The sequence below is a fragment of the Eulemur rufifrons genome, chromosome 24 (genome assembly GCF_041146395.1).
Source record: "Eulemur rufifrons isolate Redbay chromosome 24, OSU_ERuf_1, whole genome shotgun sequence".
NCBI classification, from domain to species: Eukaryota; Metazoa; Chordata; class Mammalia; order Primates; family Lemuridae; genus Eulemur; species Eulemur rufifrons.
The window spans coordinates 33895886-33914926 of record NC_091006.1 but is presented as its reverse complement, the minus strand read 5'-3'; the positions used below and the strand labels follow the sequence as shown (position 1 = coordinate 33914926).

The 19041-nt window shown below is 44.2% G+C and overlaps 1 protein-coding gene across 1 annotated transcript in view; it reads right to left on the bottom strand.

Annotated features, from left to right (window-relative positions):
- Window positions 1–339: 339 nt before the first annotated feature.
- Window positions 340–19041, bottom strand: part of TEC (tec protein tyrosine kinase) — an 86346-nt gene continuing 67644 nt past the window's right edge. Inside the window, exons 10-18 of the mRNA XM_069457456.1 lie at window positions 17153–17232; window positions 15793–15926; window positions 8757–8831; window positions 7872–8043; window positions 7538–7754; window positions 4770–4834; window positions 2365–2483; window positions 2123–2280; window positions 340–964 (exon numbers count right to left, since the gene is read on the bottom strand). Coding sequence (XP_069313557.1) covers window positions 881–964; window positions 2123–2280; window positions 2365–2483; window positions 4770–4834; window positions 7538–7754; window positions 7872–8043; window positions 8757–8831; window positions 15793–15926; window positions 17153–17232 — 1104 coding nt within the window. The 3' untranslated portion in view covers window positions 340–880. The remainder of the gene's footprint in view (window positions 965–2122; window positions 2281–2364; window positions 2484–4769; window positions 4835–7537; window positions 7755–7871; window positions 8044–8756; window positions 8832–15792; window positions 15927–17152; window positions 17233–19041) is intronic.

Sequence of the window (19041 nt, the reverse complement as noted above, 5' to 3'; positions counted from 1 at the left end):
TCCGGGTCAACTTTCCACCCAATTGCGACCAGCTGTGGAACGGCAGGCAGCATCGCACGGCCCAAGCACAGGCCCCGCTGGGGCTGGACAGACACCCCCAGACACGTCTGCCGAGCGAGAAGGGGCATTAGCGACAGGGGGCCCAGGGTTCTGCTGTCCAGCAAGGCAGACTCGAGCCCCAGGGAGAAAGGAACTGACAGCTGTGAGGTGCAGTCTCTGGTCCCAAGGAGGTGAGCGCATATACTACAGGATGAAACATTTCAATTAAAAGACAATTCATGATTCTTATAAATATAGGTTTATATATTATATATATTTACAATATATACAGCATACAAATATTTTTAAATGTAACACTATGTGCAGTCTTGACAATAGAGGTGTTTTCAAAACAAAAGATGGGTGCTTATCCAAGGTGGGTTCCGGATTCATCTAGAACCCAGTTCTGGACAGTTCCCCAGGCCTGGATTTCTGCGGATGTCAAAGGGAAAGGGCGGGTTGCTGGAACACAGCTCTGATCCCCTCCCTTTCCCCAGCACCGTGGCCTTCTGCTGGCGCCAGCGAACATGGTCCAGCGAGAGCCCTACAGTGGCCACGGCCGGGGGCCTGGCACAGGGCCCGGCACACAGTGGGCACTCAAGTGCCTGAGGACCGAATGGGAGTGAGTGCTTGTGATCACCCTCTCCGAGGCAGCATTTCCACAACCTGGAAGATTCAGTCACAGAGGGAAGGTCGGTCTGGAAGCAAATCCTTTAGGTGTTTCCACTTTGTAAGTAAAACAATCGACACATCCAGGTGCTAAATAAATTCACAGTTGGCCACTGAGTGCCACTCCTTCCTCGTGCTTTGGAATCCGGGAGCCACTGCTCACAACACCACCTTATCTTCCAAAGGTTTCTTCACATTCAACTAGTTCATCTATCGTGCGCAGCAAGTCTCCAAAGGAAGGCCTTCCCTCCGGTTTCTACAGTCGAAAGTCAAAGAGAAGCTGTGAGTTCCAGAAGCCAAAGTTCTCACTGCTCAGATTCACATAACGCTGCACACTACACAGGGGCTTCGTTGCTTGGGGCTGGAATACACGGGCATCGCTTAGGGGGTCTATCTCTGCCCTAGTCTACCCTGCAGGTACTGAGGCTAGGCTGACCTTTCCAAGACGCTGCTTTCATGGCCCCGTCCAAGCACCTCGCGGAGCTCCTCGCTGCCCGGGAAACCGAGTCCTGAGAATCTGCAGGGCCCTCTGTGACCCGCCCCTCCCCCACCCCCGTTACCCAATTTCATTTCCCACAAAACCCTCACAGGGGCTCTCTGTTAAGTCAGACCAACCTCCACCCTCGTGTGCATGTTTATAACCACCTCCCTGCCTTGGCTCAGGCTGTTCTCTCTCCCCCGGCACCACTTCCTGCCCAGAAGACGTCTGCCCACCCCATGCAGGGCGCTGGGGAGGTGTCACAGCCCAGCGACCGAGAGCCCAGGCTTTGGAGCCAGACGGGCTGCGCTGCTCTGTAGCTAACTGGCCGTGGGTGACCATCAGCTGCATGAGCCTTTATCTTCTCATCTAAGGAGAAGCCGTAGTAAAAGTATCTGCACCTCAAAGGGTTATTTTAACAACTAAATCCAAAGCTCTCAAAGCACTATGCCTAGTACCCAACACATGTGAGCTAATGTTATCGCCTCTCAAAAGTCATGTTGGTGTCAATCTCTTCTAGGAGGTGCCACTTCAATACTTCCAAAGACTACGAGTAAAAGGACCTTGAGAAGTTGAGGTTTAGGGGGAGAAACGCCGTCTGGTAAAAGAGGAGTAAGTACTTGAACCCCGCAAGCGATCCCCTGCAAGCAGAAGAGCCTCTTCTCCTGGTTTATTCCGTGAGACCCTCGCTCAGGCAACCGTGGAAGGACGCCCGCCTGGGAACGAGGCAGCGGCCTGAATTATTTAAATCAATATTAGCATTTCCCACTTCTTCCCATGCTTCTTCCCGTGATTCAGAACCGAGCTGAGAGCTTGAAGTCACACAAAATGGGCACCAGCTCAAGAGGTTATAAACGCTGCACATGATCCCTCTACCACGCCCAATCCCTAAATGCTTTAGAGAGTCAGAAATAAAGCACAAAAAGATATCCATACCTCCTGCCAACATCGCAGCATCACCTCGTACACATACGTCGACGCCAGCTTCGGCTGGTAGAGCCGGTGGCCTCGAGTAACCATGGTTACCACTTCATAATTGGTGTACTTTTCAAAGGGCATTCGGCCTTCGGTAAATACTTCCCACATTAAAACACCTGGAAAAGGATCAGGATTATCAGATGGCTGCATCCACTTCCTCCTCGGGGCAGACTCGAGGAAACGTGGACCACGGGTCTTACCAAACGACCAGACGTCTGATTTGCTGCTGAAGCGGCTGTAGTTAAACACCTCGGGTGGACACCACTTCACAGGAAATTTAGCACCGGAAGAACTTGTGTACTGATCGTCCAGGACGTACCTAGAGTGAGACGCCGTGTGTTTACACCTCTGAAGTACCATCTGCATTTTGTGCATGTTCTTCCATCTCCTCCCCTCACAATCAGAAACGCGGCTGACCGAACCCGCATCTGGGTGAAGCTAAACGTTCACCTCAGTGGCCACACCTGGTGGTTTCCAACTTCTTCTCAGCTTAATTTAAGTGCATGAGATGAAGGCATCGTCACATTAGTATCTGCACTTTCGTTTTTCTGTTCCTCTTTCTTTTTTGTAAGACAATAGAGGCAGAATATAATAAACCGGTTCGTAAACTTTTTTGTAAGCAATTTTGCTCTTAAAATTTTACCCCAAACCACCGTATGTAAAAAATCTAAAGCAGAACTGCTCTAAAGGAAGTGGTATAAAGTATCTAGAGACACATGTGCTTTGAGCCCCCACGATTCCACAGAGCACAATTTAAAACTACAGCATATGAAAAAAGCAAATGCAAAAAGAAAAGCAAAGTGACACAGGTCCGTGATAGAGTATATATTTCTATACTACAACACCCCATATCTGCACGCTCAAAACAACACCATGCAACTTTTCTATGTGGACGTGCTTATGTCCTTCCGGAAGGACACGCAGAAACTGGTAACAGTGGCTCCCTTTGTGGGAGAACCCTGGACTAGGGCTAGTGGATATAGGGACTTCAGCACTTTCTGTAATGTGCTCAGGACGTATTGACAAGAGGAATGTATTTATGTATTATATGGACATATAAAGTTAATTTCTAAAAGCTGCCCTGAGAAAATATCCAAATAATTGTGCCAACTTCCTTTGCTGTATAGACAAAGATGTGACACAGCATGAATGCCAGCTGCTGGCTGGTACACAATGCCACCATGGGCTGAATCCAATTGTTGTTAGCCAGGGGAGTCTGCATTTAGTATATAAAGAGTGCTTGAGAGGGATTGATACAAAAGCACAGATTTTCCGAAAGCCAAACATACGAAGTTTGAACAAATGCAAGTAGAGGACTGCCTGGTCAGATATAGAATGTCTTTATATAAAGCAAATAAAGAACACAGGGTAATTAATGCCCTGAGAGTCAGAAGTTCTGGTCCCATTTCTGACAGCAACAGCTTGCCAACCTCTCTGGGGGCGTGGGTTTCCTTAGGAGCTAAACTTGGCCCCTATAGCCTGGTCCCTGGCTGCCTCTATAGGGGCCCCTAGTCCTGCCTCCCAGACAGCTACCCCGGCCCTCTTTTGATTCCTTGAGCAGGCCGAACTTGTCCCAGACTTCAAGCTTTGGCACTTGTGGTTTCTTCCACCTGGAACATCTTATCCCCAGATTTTCACTTAACTGGCTACACTCCCTGCCTTTGGTCTCCATGCAAATATCCCCATCTCGAAGAGGGGATCTACAGTGGCTGCCGTCACCCTGCTCGCCCCAAGCCATCTCTATCACAGGGGTTGGCAAACCTTTTCTACAAAGGGCCAGGTAACTCACATTGTGGATTTCACAGGCTGTACCGTCCCTGTGACAACTAATCAACTCTGCCTTGTAGCATGAAAGCAGCCACGGACAACACAAAAATCAATGAGTGAGGCTGCTTCTCAATGACACTATTTTAATGGACGTCGACAATTGCATTTCACATAATTTTCACGTATCATAATGTTCTTTTCATTTTTTTCGACCATTTAAAAATGCAAAACCCATTGTTGGCTCACAGACCACAGTTTACTGACCCTTACTCTAGCAGACTTTATTCTCAGGTGTTAACGCTTCTCACTCCTCCTGACTATAAGCTGCATATATGAAGACTCATAGGTCTCATTCTCTGCTATGGTTCTGCCTAACGTCCTGCTTGGCACATGGCAGGCACCTAATTTTTTATGGATGGATGAATGAATGGACAGAGGGAGGGAGAGGAGAGAAAGAGGGGCAAACTAAATGTTTTTTAAAGGTATTTTCTAACACTCTACTAAAATTACAAAAATTAAGGGAATCAAAACACCGCAGATGTGAATATGCCAATAACCTTATTACCAAATACATTTCTGTGAAAACAAAAGATTCTAGAAATTTAATCCACACCAGGGGGAAAACAGAAAAATAGCGTATTTCACAAGCTATACTACCACCTAGTGGAGAGAATTATTAACATCGCAATCTATACTTGATTATTTTATTAGTAATACATTTATCTCAGAACAGTTAACAGGATTTCCTATCTGCTTCATCAGTGCAGATTATTCCCACAGTTATTAATGCTACACAATAACGCGAATACCACCTACAACCACATACACTCAGACATACCTGGCCATTCCAAAATCAGATACTTTCACAACTCCTGCCTCATTTACTAGACAATTTCTGGCAGCCTGGAAAACATTATGATGGTATATTAGTTTAAAAGTTCCACAATATAAGTAGAAAAATATAAGTTGTTTATATTAAATTTAGTATAACCCAGTCAACATTTGCAGGGGGTAGAAATGTCTCCTTTTAAGTTGTTTTTACCCCTAAGGAAGTGTCTCCGTCGTATATTTGAAAGAATGGACAGAAAGACGGGTCAGAAAGTCATTTTTGCAATAAAGCATTAATACATAATCTCTACCAATTGTCAGACCTAAATAAAAATATAAGGGTCAACCTATTTTTCTCCCTCCCAAGCCTGTTCTTATTAAACTATCTGATTTTCTTATTGATAGTGACAACATCTCTTGAAGTCCTTAACCCAGGTTCTCACTGGGCGAGCATAACAACACACAACACTCAGAGTGACGGGTGACCAAACTCTCACCCAATGGCCCTGCTCAGTGACTGGCCATCTCCATCCGAAACAAAGAACAGCTATTTGTATTAATAGTACCTCATAACATGATATACTAAATTGGTCAGATGCAATTGTGGATTATTTGATTTCTAGTTTCTTGCCCATTCTTCAAGATTATAAGATTCCAGAAAATAGTTTGGTAGGGAGGCATGGTATTTCTTAGAGGGAAGGCATGATATTTTTAATACCATAACCCATGGGCCAAGTGTGTTTTTGTTCCTATTTAGAATTTTATTTTATCTATGTTGCAATTCCACTTATACAAGGTTCTTTCCTGTTGAATACATTTTAAGAGTCTCTTCTAAAATGAGAGCTAACGCCTGTTCCCTAAACTGCCTCCATCTTCCCATGAAGACACCCCACAATGCCCGAACCTCACAGTAAAAAGGATTCTTTGCCCAGGAGACAGAAGCATTAGAACCTTCCCTTAAGGCAAGACCCAAACCTACCATAGTAATATCAGTATCACAGGACAGAAGTATAAAGCCTGGCTTTCACTAAGACATCATCTGTGTGTGTAGGTACAGTCTGCCACACTCATGTACACGTTCAATTTTTATTAGTTTTGTAAGTACAAAAAAGAGGAAGGTGCTTAATTCACGAGTTTCAGTATGACAGATGTTCTTTGTCATCACTAACATAAGGGTAACAATAACTAATGTTATATATAGTACATCTATTTTATAAGGCCCTTTGCCCCAATCACATAATGTGATCTTTAAAACAGTCTTGTGAGCAAAACAGCATTATAGCCAACAATTTACAGATGTGGAAACAGAGTCTAAGAGAGATTAGGTAACTAGCCCAAAACACAGCTAGGAAATCAAGTCTTCCATCTCTAAATCTTCGACTCTCTATCATGCATTAAATCTGAAGACAGCATAGCACAGTAGTGAAGTTTGGACTCTAGAGCCAAACTCCTGGAGTTCAAATCCTAACTCTACAATACACTTGACCATTAGTAAGTTATTTTAGCCTATTTTTGCCTCAGTTTCCTCATCTGTAAAAAAGGGAATAATAATAGTACCTACTTCCTAGAATTGTTATGATTATAAAATAAGTTTATATTTTTAAAATACTAGAACAAGGCCTGTTTAAGGTAATGGTTCACTTTAAAAAATGCTTTGCTGCTACTCTGGAAGAGATGTGTCCACACTGTATCACAAGAAAGCTAACTCTAAAATACAGAGCAAAGTCCCAAACGAGAATTACATTCTTCTTGGTGAAAGAATCATCTTCAGGGCTTACAGGAAGTAAGAGTGCTGCTACTGATATGCTGACAATAAACACATTTGTAAAGAAGAGGTGGAGAAGAAAAACAGAAGGAAAAGAAGAATGGAGGAGAGAGGGAGAAAGAGTAAGAGAAGAAAAATGAAGAAGTGTCTTCATCACAATCATTTAGAACCAGTAACAGATTTCTTTTTCTCATATTTTCAGAAGTTAACATGGCTGGGCACGGTGGCTCACGCCTGTAATTCTAGCACTTTGGGATTACAGGGGAAGATCACTTGAGGTCAGGAGTTTGAGACCAGCCTGAGCAAAAGCAAGATCCCTTCGCCAACCCCCATCTCTACGAAAAGTAGAAAAATCAGCCAGGCATGGTGGCACATGCCTGTAGTCCCAGCTACTTGGGAGGCTGAGGCAGGAGGATCGCTTGATCTCAGGAATTTGAGGTTGCAGTGAGCTATGATGATGCCATTGCACTCTAGCCCAGGCGACAGAGCAAAACTCTGTCTCAAAAAAAAAAAAAAAGTTAACATGAGCTTCTATGTTTTCCCCAGTGATTTGGAGATAAAGAAAATGAACCAAAGGATTTCTCTTAACAGTTTCTGTTTATGATGTGTGAGTTGGAAACCAGCTTGGGATTTAGTAATCTCAAGGCCAACCCTAACTTCCCTAATTATCATAGTAGATAAGCAGTTTCACTTCCCTGAAGCTCATTTTCTTACCTACGAACCAGCGACCGTAATAAAATCTATTATGAGGAGCTAGCTTGTGGGATTCTTATGGAGATCAAATAATGAATGCATGGAAGCGTGCTTGGAGATATTAACTGGGTAAATTATTAGATTAAATAAAGATCTTTCCTTCAAAGTTATGGGGCAAGTTAAATTCACCAAGTTTAACAGTAATGGTGAAACATTGCTAAGAACTAAAACTGGGTATTAATACATCACTGCTCATCTGCTGACCCGGCGTTACAAAGGAATTCGGCCAATGCAGGGGAAGACGGGTGAGTTGCAGTTACCAGGTCCCTGTGGATGAAGCTGTTCCTCTCCAGGTACTCCATCCCTTCGCACACGTCCTGACACATGCTCAGCAGCACGTCCCTGCTGAAATGACCCTGTCGCTGTCGCAGGAAGTTCAGGAGGCAGCCCCTTTCCATAAACTCGGTCACGATGTAGATCGGCTTCTGCTGGGTGCACACGCCGTAAAGCTGCACCAGCTTCGGGTGCGTCAGTTTCCTGGGACGGGAGACACACATACTTACGGTTGCTACAGGAAGAGACTCTACCAGGCGTTCGGTGAGGGACCACTTTTATAATACAAACAGGTGAGCCGGAGAGAAGACAGCAACTCACATCATCACCTTCGCTTCTTCTATAAAGTCCTCCTCGCACATCGCGCCTTCCCGGATGGCTTTGATGGCGACTTTGTACTGGGCCCGCCACTTGCCGAGCCTCACCACCCCGAACAGTCCACTCCCCAGCTCCCTCATAAAGGTCAGCTCCGAAGGGTTAATCTCCCATTTCTCTGCGAGACCGAAAGGGGAAGTGTTACCGCGTAATCTAGAGCACAGCATGCATCAGGGGGGGGAAAAGGAAACTTGAACCAGGTCAACCTCACAGTTCCAGGATAATACTGTCACAGTTACCGGTAAAATACAGAACAGACTGGCAACCACCCTCTGGGAAGGATGTACCTCTTCTAAGCAAAGTGAACTGAAGACAACAAGGAGACGCTGCAAGACAGGCTAAGAATAATAAAGCCTGAAAGCTAAATGTACTTTCTGAAAACAAATGCTTCTTCCTTTACCTCTCGTCCCCCTTGGGTGTTTCTTCCCCCCGACTCCATCAAGTGGAAAGAATTTAACCTGCTGTTTTAAGAGCTTCTTCCGGAAGCAACAGAGACAATCAAGTTGGAGGTCTTCCGTTACCTCCACCGTAACACACTCCCGGAGTAACCAGCACAGCTGGTGAGGACCAGGAAGGGCTCTGACTGATGTTAGATGTAACTCAATAATGCTGATTTTTCATTGACAGAAAGTTGTCTACTGAATTATGAATAACGATGAAAAGAGAAAACCTAGGATTACTAGAGCTATAAATATTATCATCTAAAAACCCACACGATGAACTTCACAGAAACGGCTCTGCTATGTGGAATTCTACACACCCAAATGTGTCTTGTGACAGTGGATGCTTTTCAAGGAAAATGAGCTAAAGCAACTGCAAAACGAGAGTTACCGTAGCTGAATCCTGCAGTGGTCGGCGCATTCTTCCCCTTCGCACTCACTGGGTACCGCAGCCTTGTGACAAGTCCTAGTGATCAAAGAAAGCACCGCAGTCAAATTCATTCGTAATCATGCTATGGTCAAATGCTAAACTAGAAACTCGCTTGTAAGACTCATTCACTTATTCATTTACTACTCATCCTCTGTGTGTACGTACAGCACTGTGCTGTATGCTTTTATCCATTCAAGATTTTCTTTTCTTTTCTCTCTCTTTTTTTTTTTTTTTTGAGAGAAGGAAAGAGAAGTTTATTAATTTGCAGGCAAACGAGGAGGTTGGCAGACTCCCGTCTCAAAGTACCAACATCCTGCTTCTGAGCAGAACTTCAGTTTTTAAAGGTTCTGATCAATCCCATCTCTGGCTAAAATAATCCCATGACCTCCCCCCTGGATTAATCCCATCTTCTGCAGCACAAAGAACAAAGGACACTCCCGACTCCATCCTGACGGCTGGCCTGAGGCAGGGATGCAGGTCCTAGTAGTGGAAAATGTTTTAGAGAGACATAAAATATTTTTGCCATTTTTTCTGTTACATATTCCTCTCTGTCAATAGTACTCTTCTGTACCTATGGGAGGAGGGGCAACGCAGTCATCAAGCTACTTTCTGCTGAATTGGGGCGATGTTTTAGATGGAAGGTTTATACGCGTGTATGCCATTGCAAAACTTTGGCAGTATATTTGCAATAACAGATTACCAGGCAGAAAAAAATGTCATAAGCAATAATTATAACAGTGAGGACTGACAAGGCAAAAATAGACTGTCACTTTGCACACAATATCCGATACAGGGCTAGGTTAGAAAAGAAACGTGGGACCCCTGAGTGTAGAGTTATTAGTTGCGCCCTGTGGGTGATCCAAGAGACCGGCTTCTGCTCAGAAGTCATATACAGCCCTGAACAAGGTTTAGGATGACGAACCCAGCAGCAAGACAGATTAACACAAGAGGTGGCCGGGCGTGGTGGCTCACGCCTGTAATCCTAGCACTCTGGGAGGCCGAGGTGGGCGGATCGTTTGAGCTCAGGAGTTCGAGACCAGCCTGAGCAAGAGCGAGACCCCATCTCTACTAAAAATAGAAAGAAATGATATGGACAGCTAAAAATATATATAAAAAAAAATTAGCCGGGCATGGTGGTGCATGCCTGTAGTCCCAGCTACTCGGGAGGCTGAGACAGGAGGATCGCTTGAGCTCAGGAGTTTGAGGTTGCTGTGAGCTAGGCTGACGCCACGGCACTCACTCTAGCCTGGGCAACAGAGTGAGACTCTGTCTCAAAAAAAAAAAAAAAAAAAAAACACAAGAGGTGACAGCCCGGAGAAACCCACTATGGAGTTGTCTGTCCGTCCTCTGCCACAAAGGAAGATCCATTATCATTCTTGCAAAATGCGCAGGGCTCACTCCATGCAGTGTGCTCCTGGGTCCTGTTGATGTCCTGGCTGCAGGAGGAGCTGCTGAGCGGTCTCTGTAGTTGTCTGTCCACGGCCTCCATCACCAGCTGTTACTTTTCATTTGCTTGGCCCCTTTCCCTGGACTGTTGACGTCCGTCATCCCGTCGTCCTCTGAGGCCTGTTCCTATGCACGTGCAGGAACTGTCACTCATATTTTGGTAGACCTCGGGGGAACAGTGTTTGCTGCTGCTGCTGCTGCTTTTTCCATAAGCAGACGATGCATTCAGAGCGCATTCTCAGGCGGGACCTGTAGATGGCGCTGTTGCCTCTCTGGAGAAAAGGTCATTTGCGCATTTAACTTGCAAAACAAGTCCCTGAAGAGGGATTGGACAGTCCGACATGTACGAGAACATGTGTCTCAGATTGTGTTCTCCCAGTTGGCACTCAAGAGGTAGGAGAATGGGTCGTTGCTGGGTCTGACCAGTAACCCCAACCACTGCCACCATGTCTTCGCTAAGGGAAGCTGGTTTAGAGTATAGGACAGAAAAGGTAGCCCCTCATATAGTGTCAATATAAAAAATCCACTAATGGAGTCCCCACTGTCAATCTTACCCAGAACTCCTGTGGGGACATTTGAATTGGGGCCCTTAGCGAGGCGTGGAGCCCCAGGTCCCTTTATTCGTCACCTGAGACCCGGGATCGAAAGACCATTTGCTCCCCTGGAATATTATTACTAGTATTATTGTAATCATTGTTTCTACCTGGAGCCCTTTATAGCTTTGGGCAGTGCTCTTTCCAAAGTCCCTCCTCTCTGCAGAAAGCACACTGATTGTACCCCTCCCTCAGGAGGCTCTTCCTGCCCTCTTTGTTGACTGTCTCAAAGGACCCTCGGTTGGCGCAGCTTACAGACCACACGTGGGTTTCTGTTCTTCCCTTGCGTTAGCTACTTTCAAGGTGGCATCAGCCAGTTGTGAGGGATTCACGCCAACTGCTCCCTCCACACGCTGCAGCTGTTTCTTTATACCTGGGGCTCTCTGCCCTATAAAAGTCGTATCAACCATGCGCACGTGTTTAGGGGATTCTGGATCCACACCTGTGTATTTCCAACATCCCTGATAGATGTGTTCTAAAAATTCAGAGGGCGTTCTTGGACCCTGTTTAAACTCCAAAACACACTTTCAGTAATGACTTATTCTCACGCTGTCGGTGTCGGTATTAGGATCCTAATTTGGTTCTGCCATTGAACGGCAGCATTGGGGTCTGCGGTCTGATCAGGATGCTTGCCATGGAGACGCTGCACCTCCTCCTTGGCCTTGTCCCTCACTAGCCTACGCTCATTTGTCGTAAGTAATACTACATCCACCCTAGTGGGACGGTGCGTCGCGAAGATGGTTGTAAACAACTCTGTCATTCTCTGAGGGTCCTTTCTATAGGTTGGGTCTGAGTTTTTCCAATTCAGTAAATCCGAGGTAGAAAATGGGGGGTGAGTCTAAGAATAATACCCTGTCGGCTGTCCTTAAGCATTCGAGCCCCCTGTGGGGTACTGCCCCAGTGGAAACCGCCCTGCTCCGGCTACGGGCACCCTCTGGCCAAATTCAGCTTCCTGCTGGGTAAGGAGAGACCATTCTCCACCCCGAGTCATAACCTAATGACAGGGGATTGAGGAACTGGTTCAGGCGGCACCCTCCCCAGCCCCTCCCATGGTGCCAAGAGGGCAGCGAGGCAGGCGTCCCTTCCCCCTTGCAGCACGCCACGTGCGGGTGGGCCGCGTGCACCGGTCCTCTCTCCCACCAGGTCTGCCCCTCCCCCCGGCCGACTGCAGGGCTCCAGCCGGGGTGGAAGAACCTCATTTATCAAAAATCACACAAACACAGATCATCTTGTACACCATAAACAATGCGTTTATCTCAAGCAGAGAGCTTGAGTCTCAGTATTTTAACTCTATCATGGAAGGTTGGCCATTTGAACTCCGAATTTTAAAAGAACCAACAGCTCAGAATAAACCACAGATCATCAACCACCACTTGTCCTCACACTGCATACAAGTGGTATCACAATAATCTTTAGACATAGGTACAAAAACTCACAAACAATCAAACACAAACAATATAGGGAATTCCCAGCACAAAGAACCTAAAATGCCACGGCCTATCAATCAAATGGGAATTTTCATTTAACAGCCACTTCCCCTCACACTCCGGCACAGTGGATTACAATAACACCATTCTCTTTACACATGGGTTCGTAACCATTCAGCCAAAGTTTTTCCCAAGGGACTTTAAGATGGCGCTTTCTTATGTTGCAACAAAACTCACAAATAACAAACAGACAATACAGGGGATACAAAAATGCTAGGGCCTATCAAACAAATAGGAATCCAAAGAGGAAAAATGCCACCCCAAATGGCACCTCAGCAGTGCCCCAGATGCCCTACCACAGGGCTGGAAGGTTCACAAATGGGAATCCAAAGGGGATAAATGCCACCCCAAGTGGCTGGAAGATTAAGCCAATGGGTGGCTTAATCCCCCTGTTCCCTGGGTCTCCAACAAATGCCTGTCACAGGGCTGAAAGATTCAAAACGCTCCCCAAATGGTGGCCTAATCCCTCTCCCCGTTCCCTGGGAAACCCTCCCCAAATGGTGGCCTAGCCCCCCATTCCCTGGGAACCACAAATGAGGTCCAAATTCAAACCAGGTTCGCTAGTTCCCCTCAACCTCGTGACTTCCAACCCCAAAAGATGCCTCAAAACAAATGCCATATAGGGCTCTAAACAAATGCCCTCCCTCCGGCCAGAGGGTTCAAAACCCTCCCCAAATGGGTGGGATCAGGGTCTTAGCATGCATGCCAGGGAACTTACCAAACAAATGGCCAAGGCTTTCAGGATATTTCTAGATCCATTTCCTACTCCTCAACTCAGTTCAGGTTGTAGGGAGCTGGATCTACTTCAGGGAGACAAAGACAGGACCTCCCCGGAGCTAAAACAGGCTCCAGCAGCTGCTGGGACCATCCCTTGCTCTCTCACTTCAAAAAGAAGTTGCTCCTGCCTGTGAAGACCCATGGCTTTGACCTGGGGCTGCTCCCTGACTCTTCTAGCAGTTGTAGGGTACCATTCCACCAGGGCACCAATGGGCCCACCCAGGGACGCCAAATTGTTACCCAAAGTTTGGCACTTGTCCCCGAGGCCACATCAGAAGAATGAGGACAAGTGGTTTGAGGAGAGAGAAAGAGAAGTTTATTAATTTGCTGGCAAATGAGGAGATTGGCAGACCCCCACCTCAAAGTACCAACGTCCTCAGCACTTTCTTTTAAATACTACAGTGTTTATCAGGTACATGCTAGCTTTCTCTTTCCTCTCAATCTCTAAGATACCAACAACTGGGAATATCAACTACTGGAAATCAGTGAGGTAAGTTAAATCCTTAAACCTAATCTGTTTACAGCACTAAATAAGTAACAGGAGGTGCCTCTTCTATAAACACCCAGAGCACTCTATATTTCCTCTATGACAGCATATCTCATAATAATTTAAAATTGTTATGTACTTCTCTGTCTCCCTCCAAGTAGTAAGATCTGGGAGACTCAGGATCAATGACTATCCTAGTCCACTGCAATCTCCCCCAAACCTGGCGCAGTTCCTAGCATGCAGCAGGCACTAAAATCATGTTTGTTCAATGAATTGAGATAGTGGTGAAGAATAAAACTTATACAAGAACACAAAAGAAAAAAATACATTAATGTAAACACTAAAAAAGAAAACAACAAAATAGCAGATGTGAAAAAGTTCTTTGGGAATAAACTGATGTGAAATCAGTTCCTCGAAGGCGAAACACAGAGTCACCATGACCTGGCATATCCACAACTAAGTAAATACCCAAGAGAAATGAAAACACATTTCCACACAAAACTTTGTACACAACTGTTCAAGGCCTCATTATTCATAAGTGCCCAAATGTGGAAACAACCCAAATGCCCATCAACTGATGAACAATAAACAAAATGGATAAACAAAATCTATACAATGGATTATTATTCATCAATAAAAACGAATGAATATCTTATCCAGAAAACTTCTTGAACTTAGAAATTCCATCTTCCCAAGACTTCTTTCCTGGGACATATTAGATTTAAGCAGAGTACACAAACCAATGACTAATGTGTTCAGGAAGTCCATCAGCAAAAACTATTACTGGGGATATACACTGCCTAGAATAGTGATAAATTCAGCAATTATTTTCCTTAACATCATTATGTCTATAGTTTGTACATACCCAGGCTGTGCCTTGGTTTCCCTAAGTAGATGAAGCACAACTTTCTAACACGATACGTAGATGTTAAGATAACTCCCTAGATTTGGAATAGAGGGATTGATCTCCTGTCTCACCATTTAGCATAATTATACTGAAGTTGGAACTGTTATTTTACTTAAGAGTAAATACAGACTCATATGCTGGCCTGAAAACCTAACCATTCCACAAATACTGTGCTAGGCTCTAGAAGCTACTGTGTAATTACTGTGCCAAGCCTTGTGCATTTTGTTTATATTATCTGATTATTTCAATAAACCTGAGATGTAGGTTAAAATAAAAGGGAAATGGAATACTTATACGTGCTACAACATGGAAGAAAGTCAAAAACAAAAACACTAAGTCAAAGAAGCTAGTCACAACAGACCACATATTCTATGATTCCATTTACGTGAAATGTCCAGAACAGGCAAATCTATAGAGACAGAAAGTAGGTTAATGGCTGCCTGGGGCTGGGTGGGGAAGGAGGGACAGGGGGTGACAGCCACTGGGTACAAGATTCCTTCCTGGAATGAAGACAATGATCTTACAATTAGATTATGGTGACAATTGCACAATTCTGTAAATACACTAAAAACCACTGAATAGTATACTTAAAACGGATAAACTTTGTGTGGTATGTAAATTATATCTCGGTAACTGCTCTTAACATTATCTGAAAAAAAATCAGTCACAAAATAACAGGCTTTGCAAAGGGTTCCTTTGATAAAATTTCCAAAGTTAATTTTCCTTAAATTGGGTCAGGCATTTAGCCATCCCCTGCCCAGTTATATCTTTAAAGTTGGAGGACAGAAATCTCTCTATATTATCCTGTGGAACTTTAATTGGCGTGAATGTGGTTTCTGTTTTTATTTTTTGGTGTTTGGTTTGTTCCCGCTCTGCGGTGAGTCCACCAGAGACGCAAGAAGACGGTAAACTGCGGGCCATGATTAGTCAGTCTTTGGAAGCTACAGCTCAGCACCAACCCTGGCTCATCTGGCAGCTTCTGTGACTACTCTGAAATAGACATACCTCGGATTTTAGTTTAGTATCCTCCTGCCAAGGATATAAACCACAGAAATGTGAACATCCACCATATACCACTAGAATAATTCATGTCCTAAGGTCAAGACACAGCTTTTTCTAGAACTTGCTGTTATTTGATTTTTCTTAGTATAGTATCATATCCTTAACATGCAATCGTTTTAAATCAATCACATTCTATAATTAACTATAAAATAAAGCTGCTCAAGGAGGAATTCATCACAATGACCCATTGTGTTCATTACTGCCCTACATCTGAAATGCGTTTTAGCAGCTCACTTACCCGCCGCATTGTGCTTATGATACTCAATGAGCTCAGGAATGGAGCCAAAAGCGTGTTTTTCTGCTAGGTAGTACTTCTTCGGAGATGTCGTCGTTTCTTTTATATGATAATGCCTGAAACCTGATGAACCTTCTCTAAAACAAAAATCAAAATGTGTTAGAACCGAGTTGAAACAATGTAACTTCGCTCTTAAGGTACTTTCTCTAGGGTGAACAGGGTCCCTCCATGTGGCTCCTTCTACTCCCTGCACAAATGTCATTTCCCCCACGTCCTCCTTAGCTTCACCTTTCACAGGAACAGGTGGGAGTTTTTAAAGTGGTCACTGATAACATACTTGAAAATTTGAAAAAGAACATTTATTAACTTCATTTAACAATAGTTAAAAGTCTTAAAATAGCTACTAGCAGCTACGGCTTTTTGTCCCAGCTGTTGGCATAAACCTGCAAACGTCTAGAGCACTTACATCTCTAGAAGTGAATAAATTCGACGTATAAATGTACACATTGAACTTTAGATATCTAGAACACAGATCTTCTCTAGTCATCTCCTGCTAAAAGTACTTTCAAGATGACTCCTGTTGCTCTTAGGATAAAGCTAGACTCCTTGACCTTGACACGACCTTGCCTCTGCTTTTACCTCTCAGGTTTCCATCTCCTCCCTTCACTACGCCCCTCCTATTCTACAATCCAGCTACGACACACTTTCAGTGCCTTGAACTCACCATATCCTCTCTCACCTCTGGATCTGGGCAGTTTCCTGGGTCAGATACACTCTTTCCCCTCCCTCCAACTTTTTTCTCTCACCTGTCAGATCTCAGCTTGGATGTCACTTGGGACACTCAAGACTAACTCAAGATCAGTCTGGGCTGTGGGCCACCCTCCAGTACTGTCCCCAAAGCCCCTCCCCCCCACACATACGCGCACGCACACACACACACACACACACACACACGCACACTCCCCTCATACACTCCCCTCACTGCCTGGTTGCTTGTCTGTAGCCCCCACCAAGCTATCGGAGGGCGGAATCTGTGCCTACTTTGTTCACAGTGGCATGCTTGGTGATTAGCACAGTGCACAGTAAGTATTTGTGGAACATTACTAAAGTTACCATAGCCATTCTCAACATATATATATATATATATATATATATATATATATGGAAAACTACAGGGAAAATTACTGAAAATATAAATACAAAAAATAGTATAGACTTTAGAAATCAAGTTCAGGTGTTCTTTCTTGATGCTGAAATGCAGCATATATTTTTGAAAATTAGGAATCCATACAAACATACAGAAAGTTCATAAAAAAAACTCTTAATTTTTTTTTTAAAAAAGCAACAGAGCAGGATTACTCACCCTCCAAACTTTGTGTAAAGGGAGACTGTGTACAAGCCTGGCTGGCTGGAGTCCCTTACCATAAAACCACCTTCTTTATCCTAAAATCCAAGTTAAGAAAATTTATTTCACTCCAATTACTAAAGCAATGCCATAGAGAAGATTCAAGAACCCAGTCTTACAATGTATTATCCTTTCCCAGAAAATCTGCTTCGGAGAAGAGCAACTTACCAATAGGGCTCCCTGGTTTCTCCCATCCACGACTTTCTACTTCAAATTACTGGGCCATGAGACTAGTTAGAGAAAACACACTCAACTCCCCACAATCACAAATCCTCACACACTGACACGAGACATTTCAACCCGAAAAATCTCACGGTCCTCTCGGAAGGAATACACAAGATTTTACAATTCCTTTAAGTCCTGGACATGTAGGAAAACAGTTACTAAAGAATATATTTCTTTTTTTTTTTTTTTTTGAGACAGAGTCTCACTCTGTTGCCCGGGCTAGAGTGAGTGCCGTGGCGTCAGCCTAGTCACAGCAACCTCGAACTCCTGGGCTCAAGCGATCCTCCTGCCTCAGCCTCCCGAGTAGCTGGGACTACAAGCATGCGCCACCATGCCCGGCTAATTTTTTTCTATATATATATTTTAGTTGGCCAGATAATTTCTTTCTATTTTTAGTAGAGACAGGGTCTCGCTCTTGCTCAGGCTGATCTCGAACTCCTGAGCTCAAACAATCCACCCGCCTCGGCCTCCCAGAGTGCTAGGATTACAGGCGTGAGCCACCACGCCCGGCCTCGAGAATATATTTCTTAATGATTGGGTTTCAATTCATACATTTTTCATATTTGCTATAAGCTTTGATTCCTGACTCAATATCATTTTCAATGCACATAGCATTTTTCCTGTAAACATCTCAGTGCTCTTCATAAGAATGAATTTAAAAATTCTTAATTCCCCTGGATGCCAGTATTAAATATCTCTCTTTACAAAGGGAGAGATGGTGACACAAGTAACGTAAGCAGAGAAAATAAAAAATTGGAAACAATGCCAAGAGACTCAAGGTCAAATCCTTGACAGGTTCTAAGCTGAAGAGCAAGAAATAGATGCTCAGACACCCCTCTACCCGACCACACCAACATCAATCTCTAGTGTTTAAATTGCTTTAGGATGAAAAGTGTGTTTGATAGTTGAAAAATAAAATACATTCTATTCTTTTTTATAGGAAAAATAATGGACTTAAATAAGGCCCCACAGATACATCTGATAAGAACAATATTTTCTTAAGTGGGAATGAAGCAGAAAAAATGAGTAACATCACCACCCACCCAGCTCCGGGCACTGCCTTCATAATAACACAAGGCAAACATAGGGGGATCACAGCCTATGCATTGAATCATTCTAGCTGTGAGAGAGGCTCAGTCTAATGAAGATTTACTAGGAGGGTCCACGTCCTCTCAGTCGATTGAAGAGGCCCAGGGGCTTCTCTGAAAATTAGGAGTGAGGCAAGCCTCCCATGCTCGGTGTTCTACGGACATGATAAAGCAGTGTGAACTGCCAGGCTGAAAAATCAATTGCTACAGGGTATGTTTGGTGATCCAACAACGGCTCACAAAGGGGAAAATAACTATTTGAAAGTTGGCAAATGAAAGTTCTTTATGAGAGCCCTAAAATCTGCTTCTATGTCTGTATGTGTATATGTCTATATGCGTTACATGTATGACATTTCTATGTGATCTAAGATAATCTTTGGTAAAGAAAGCTAAGTTTCTAAAACCCCTCATAAACATGCCAGTCTAACCTCCCCAGTGGTCATAAGTCTTGGCAAGAAAGTCTGAAGACATGACCAGCTGTACAGTTTACCCTAAAAGCTTGCTATATGAGGAATATTTTCTGGAAAGTGGGTG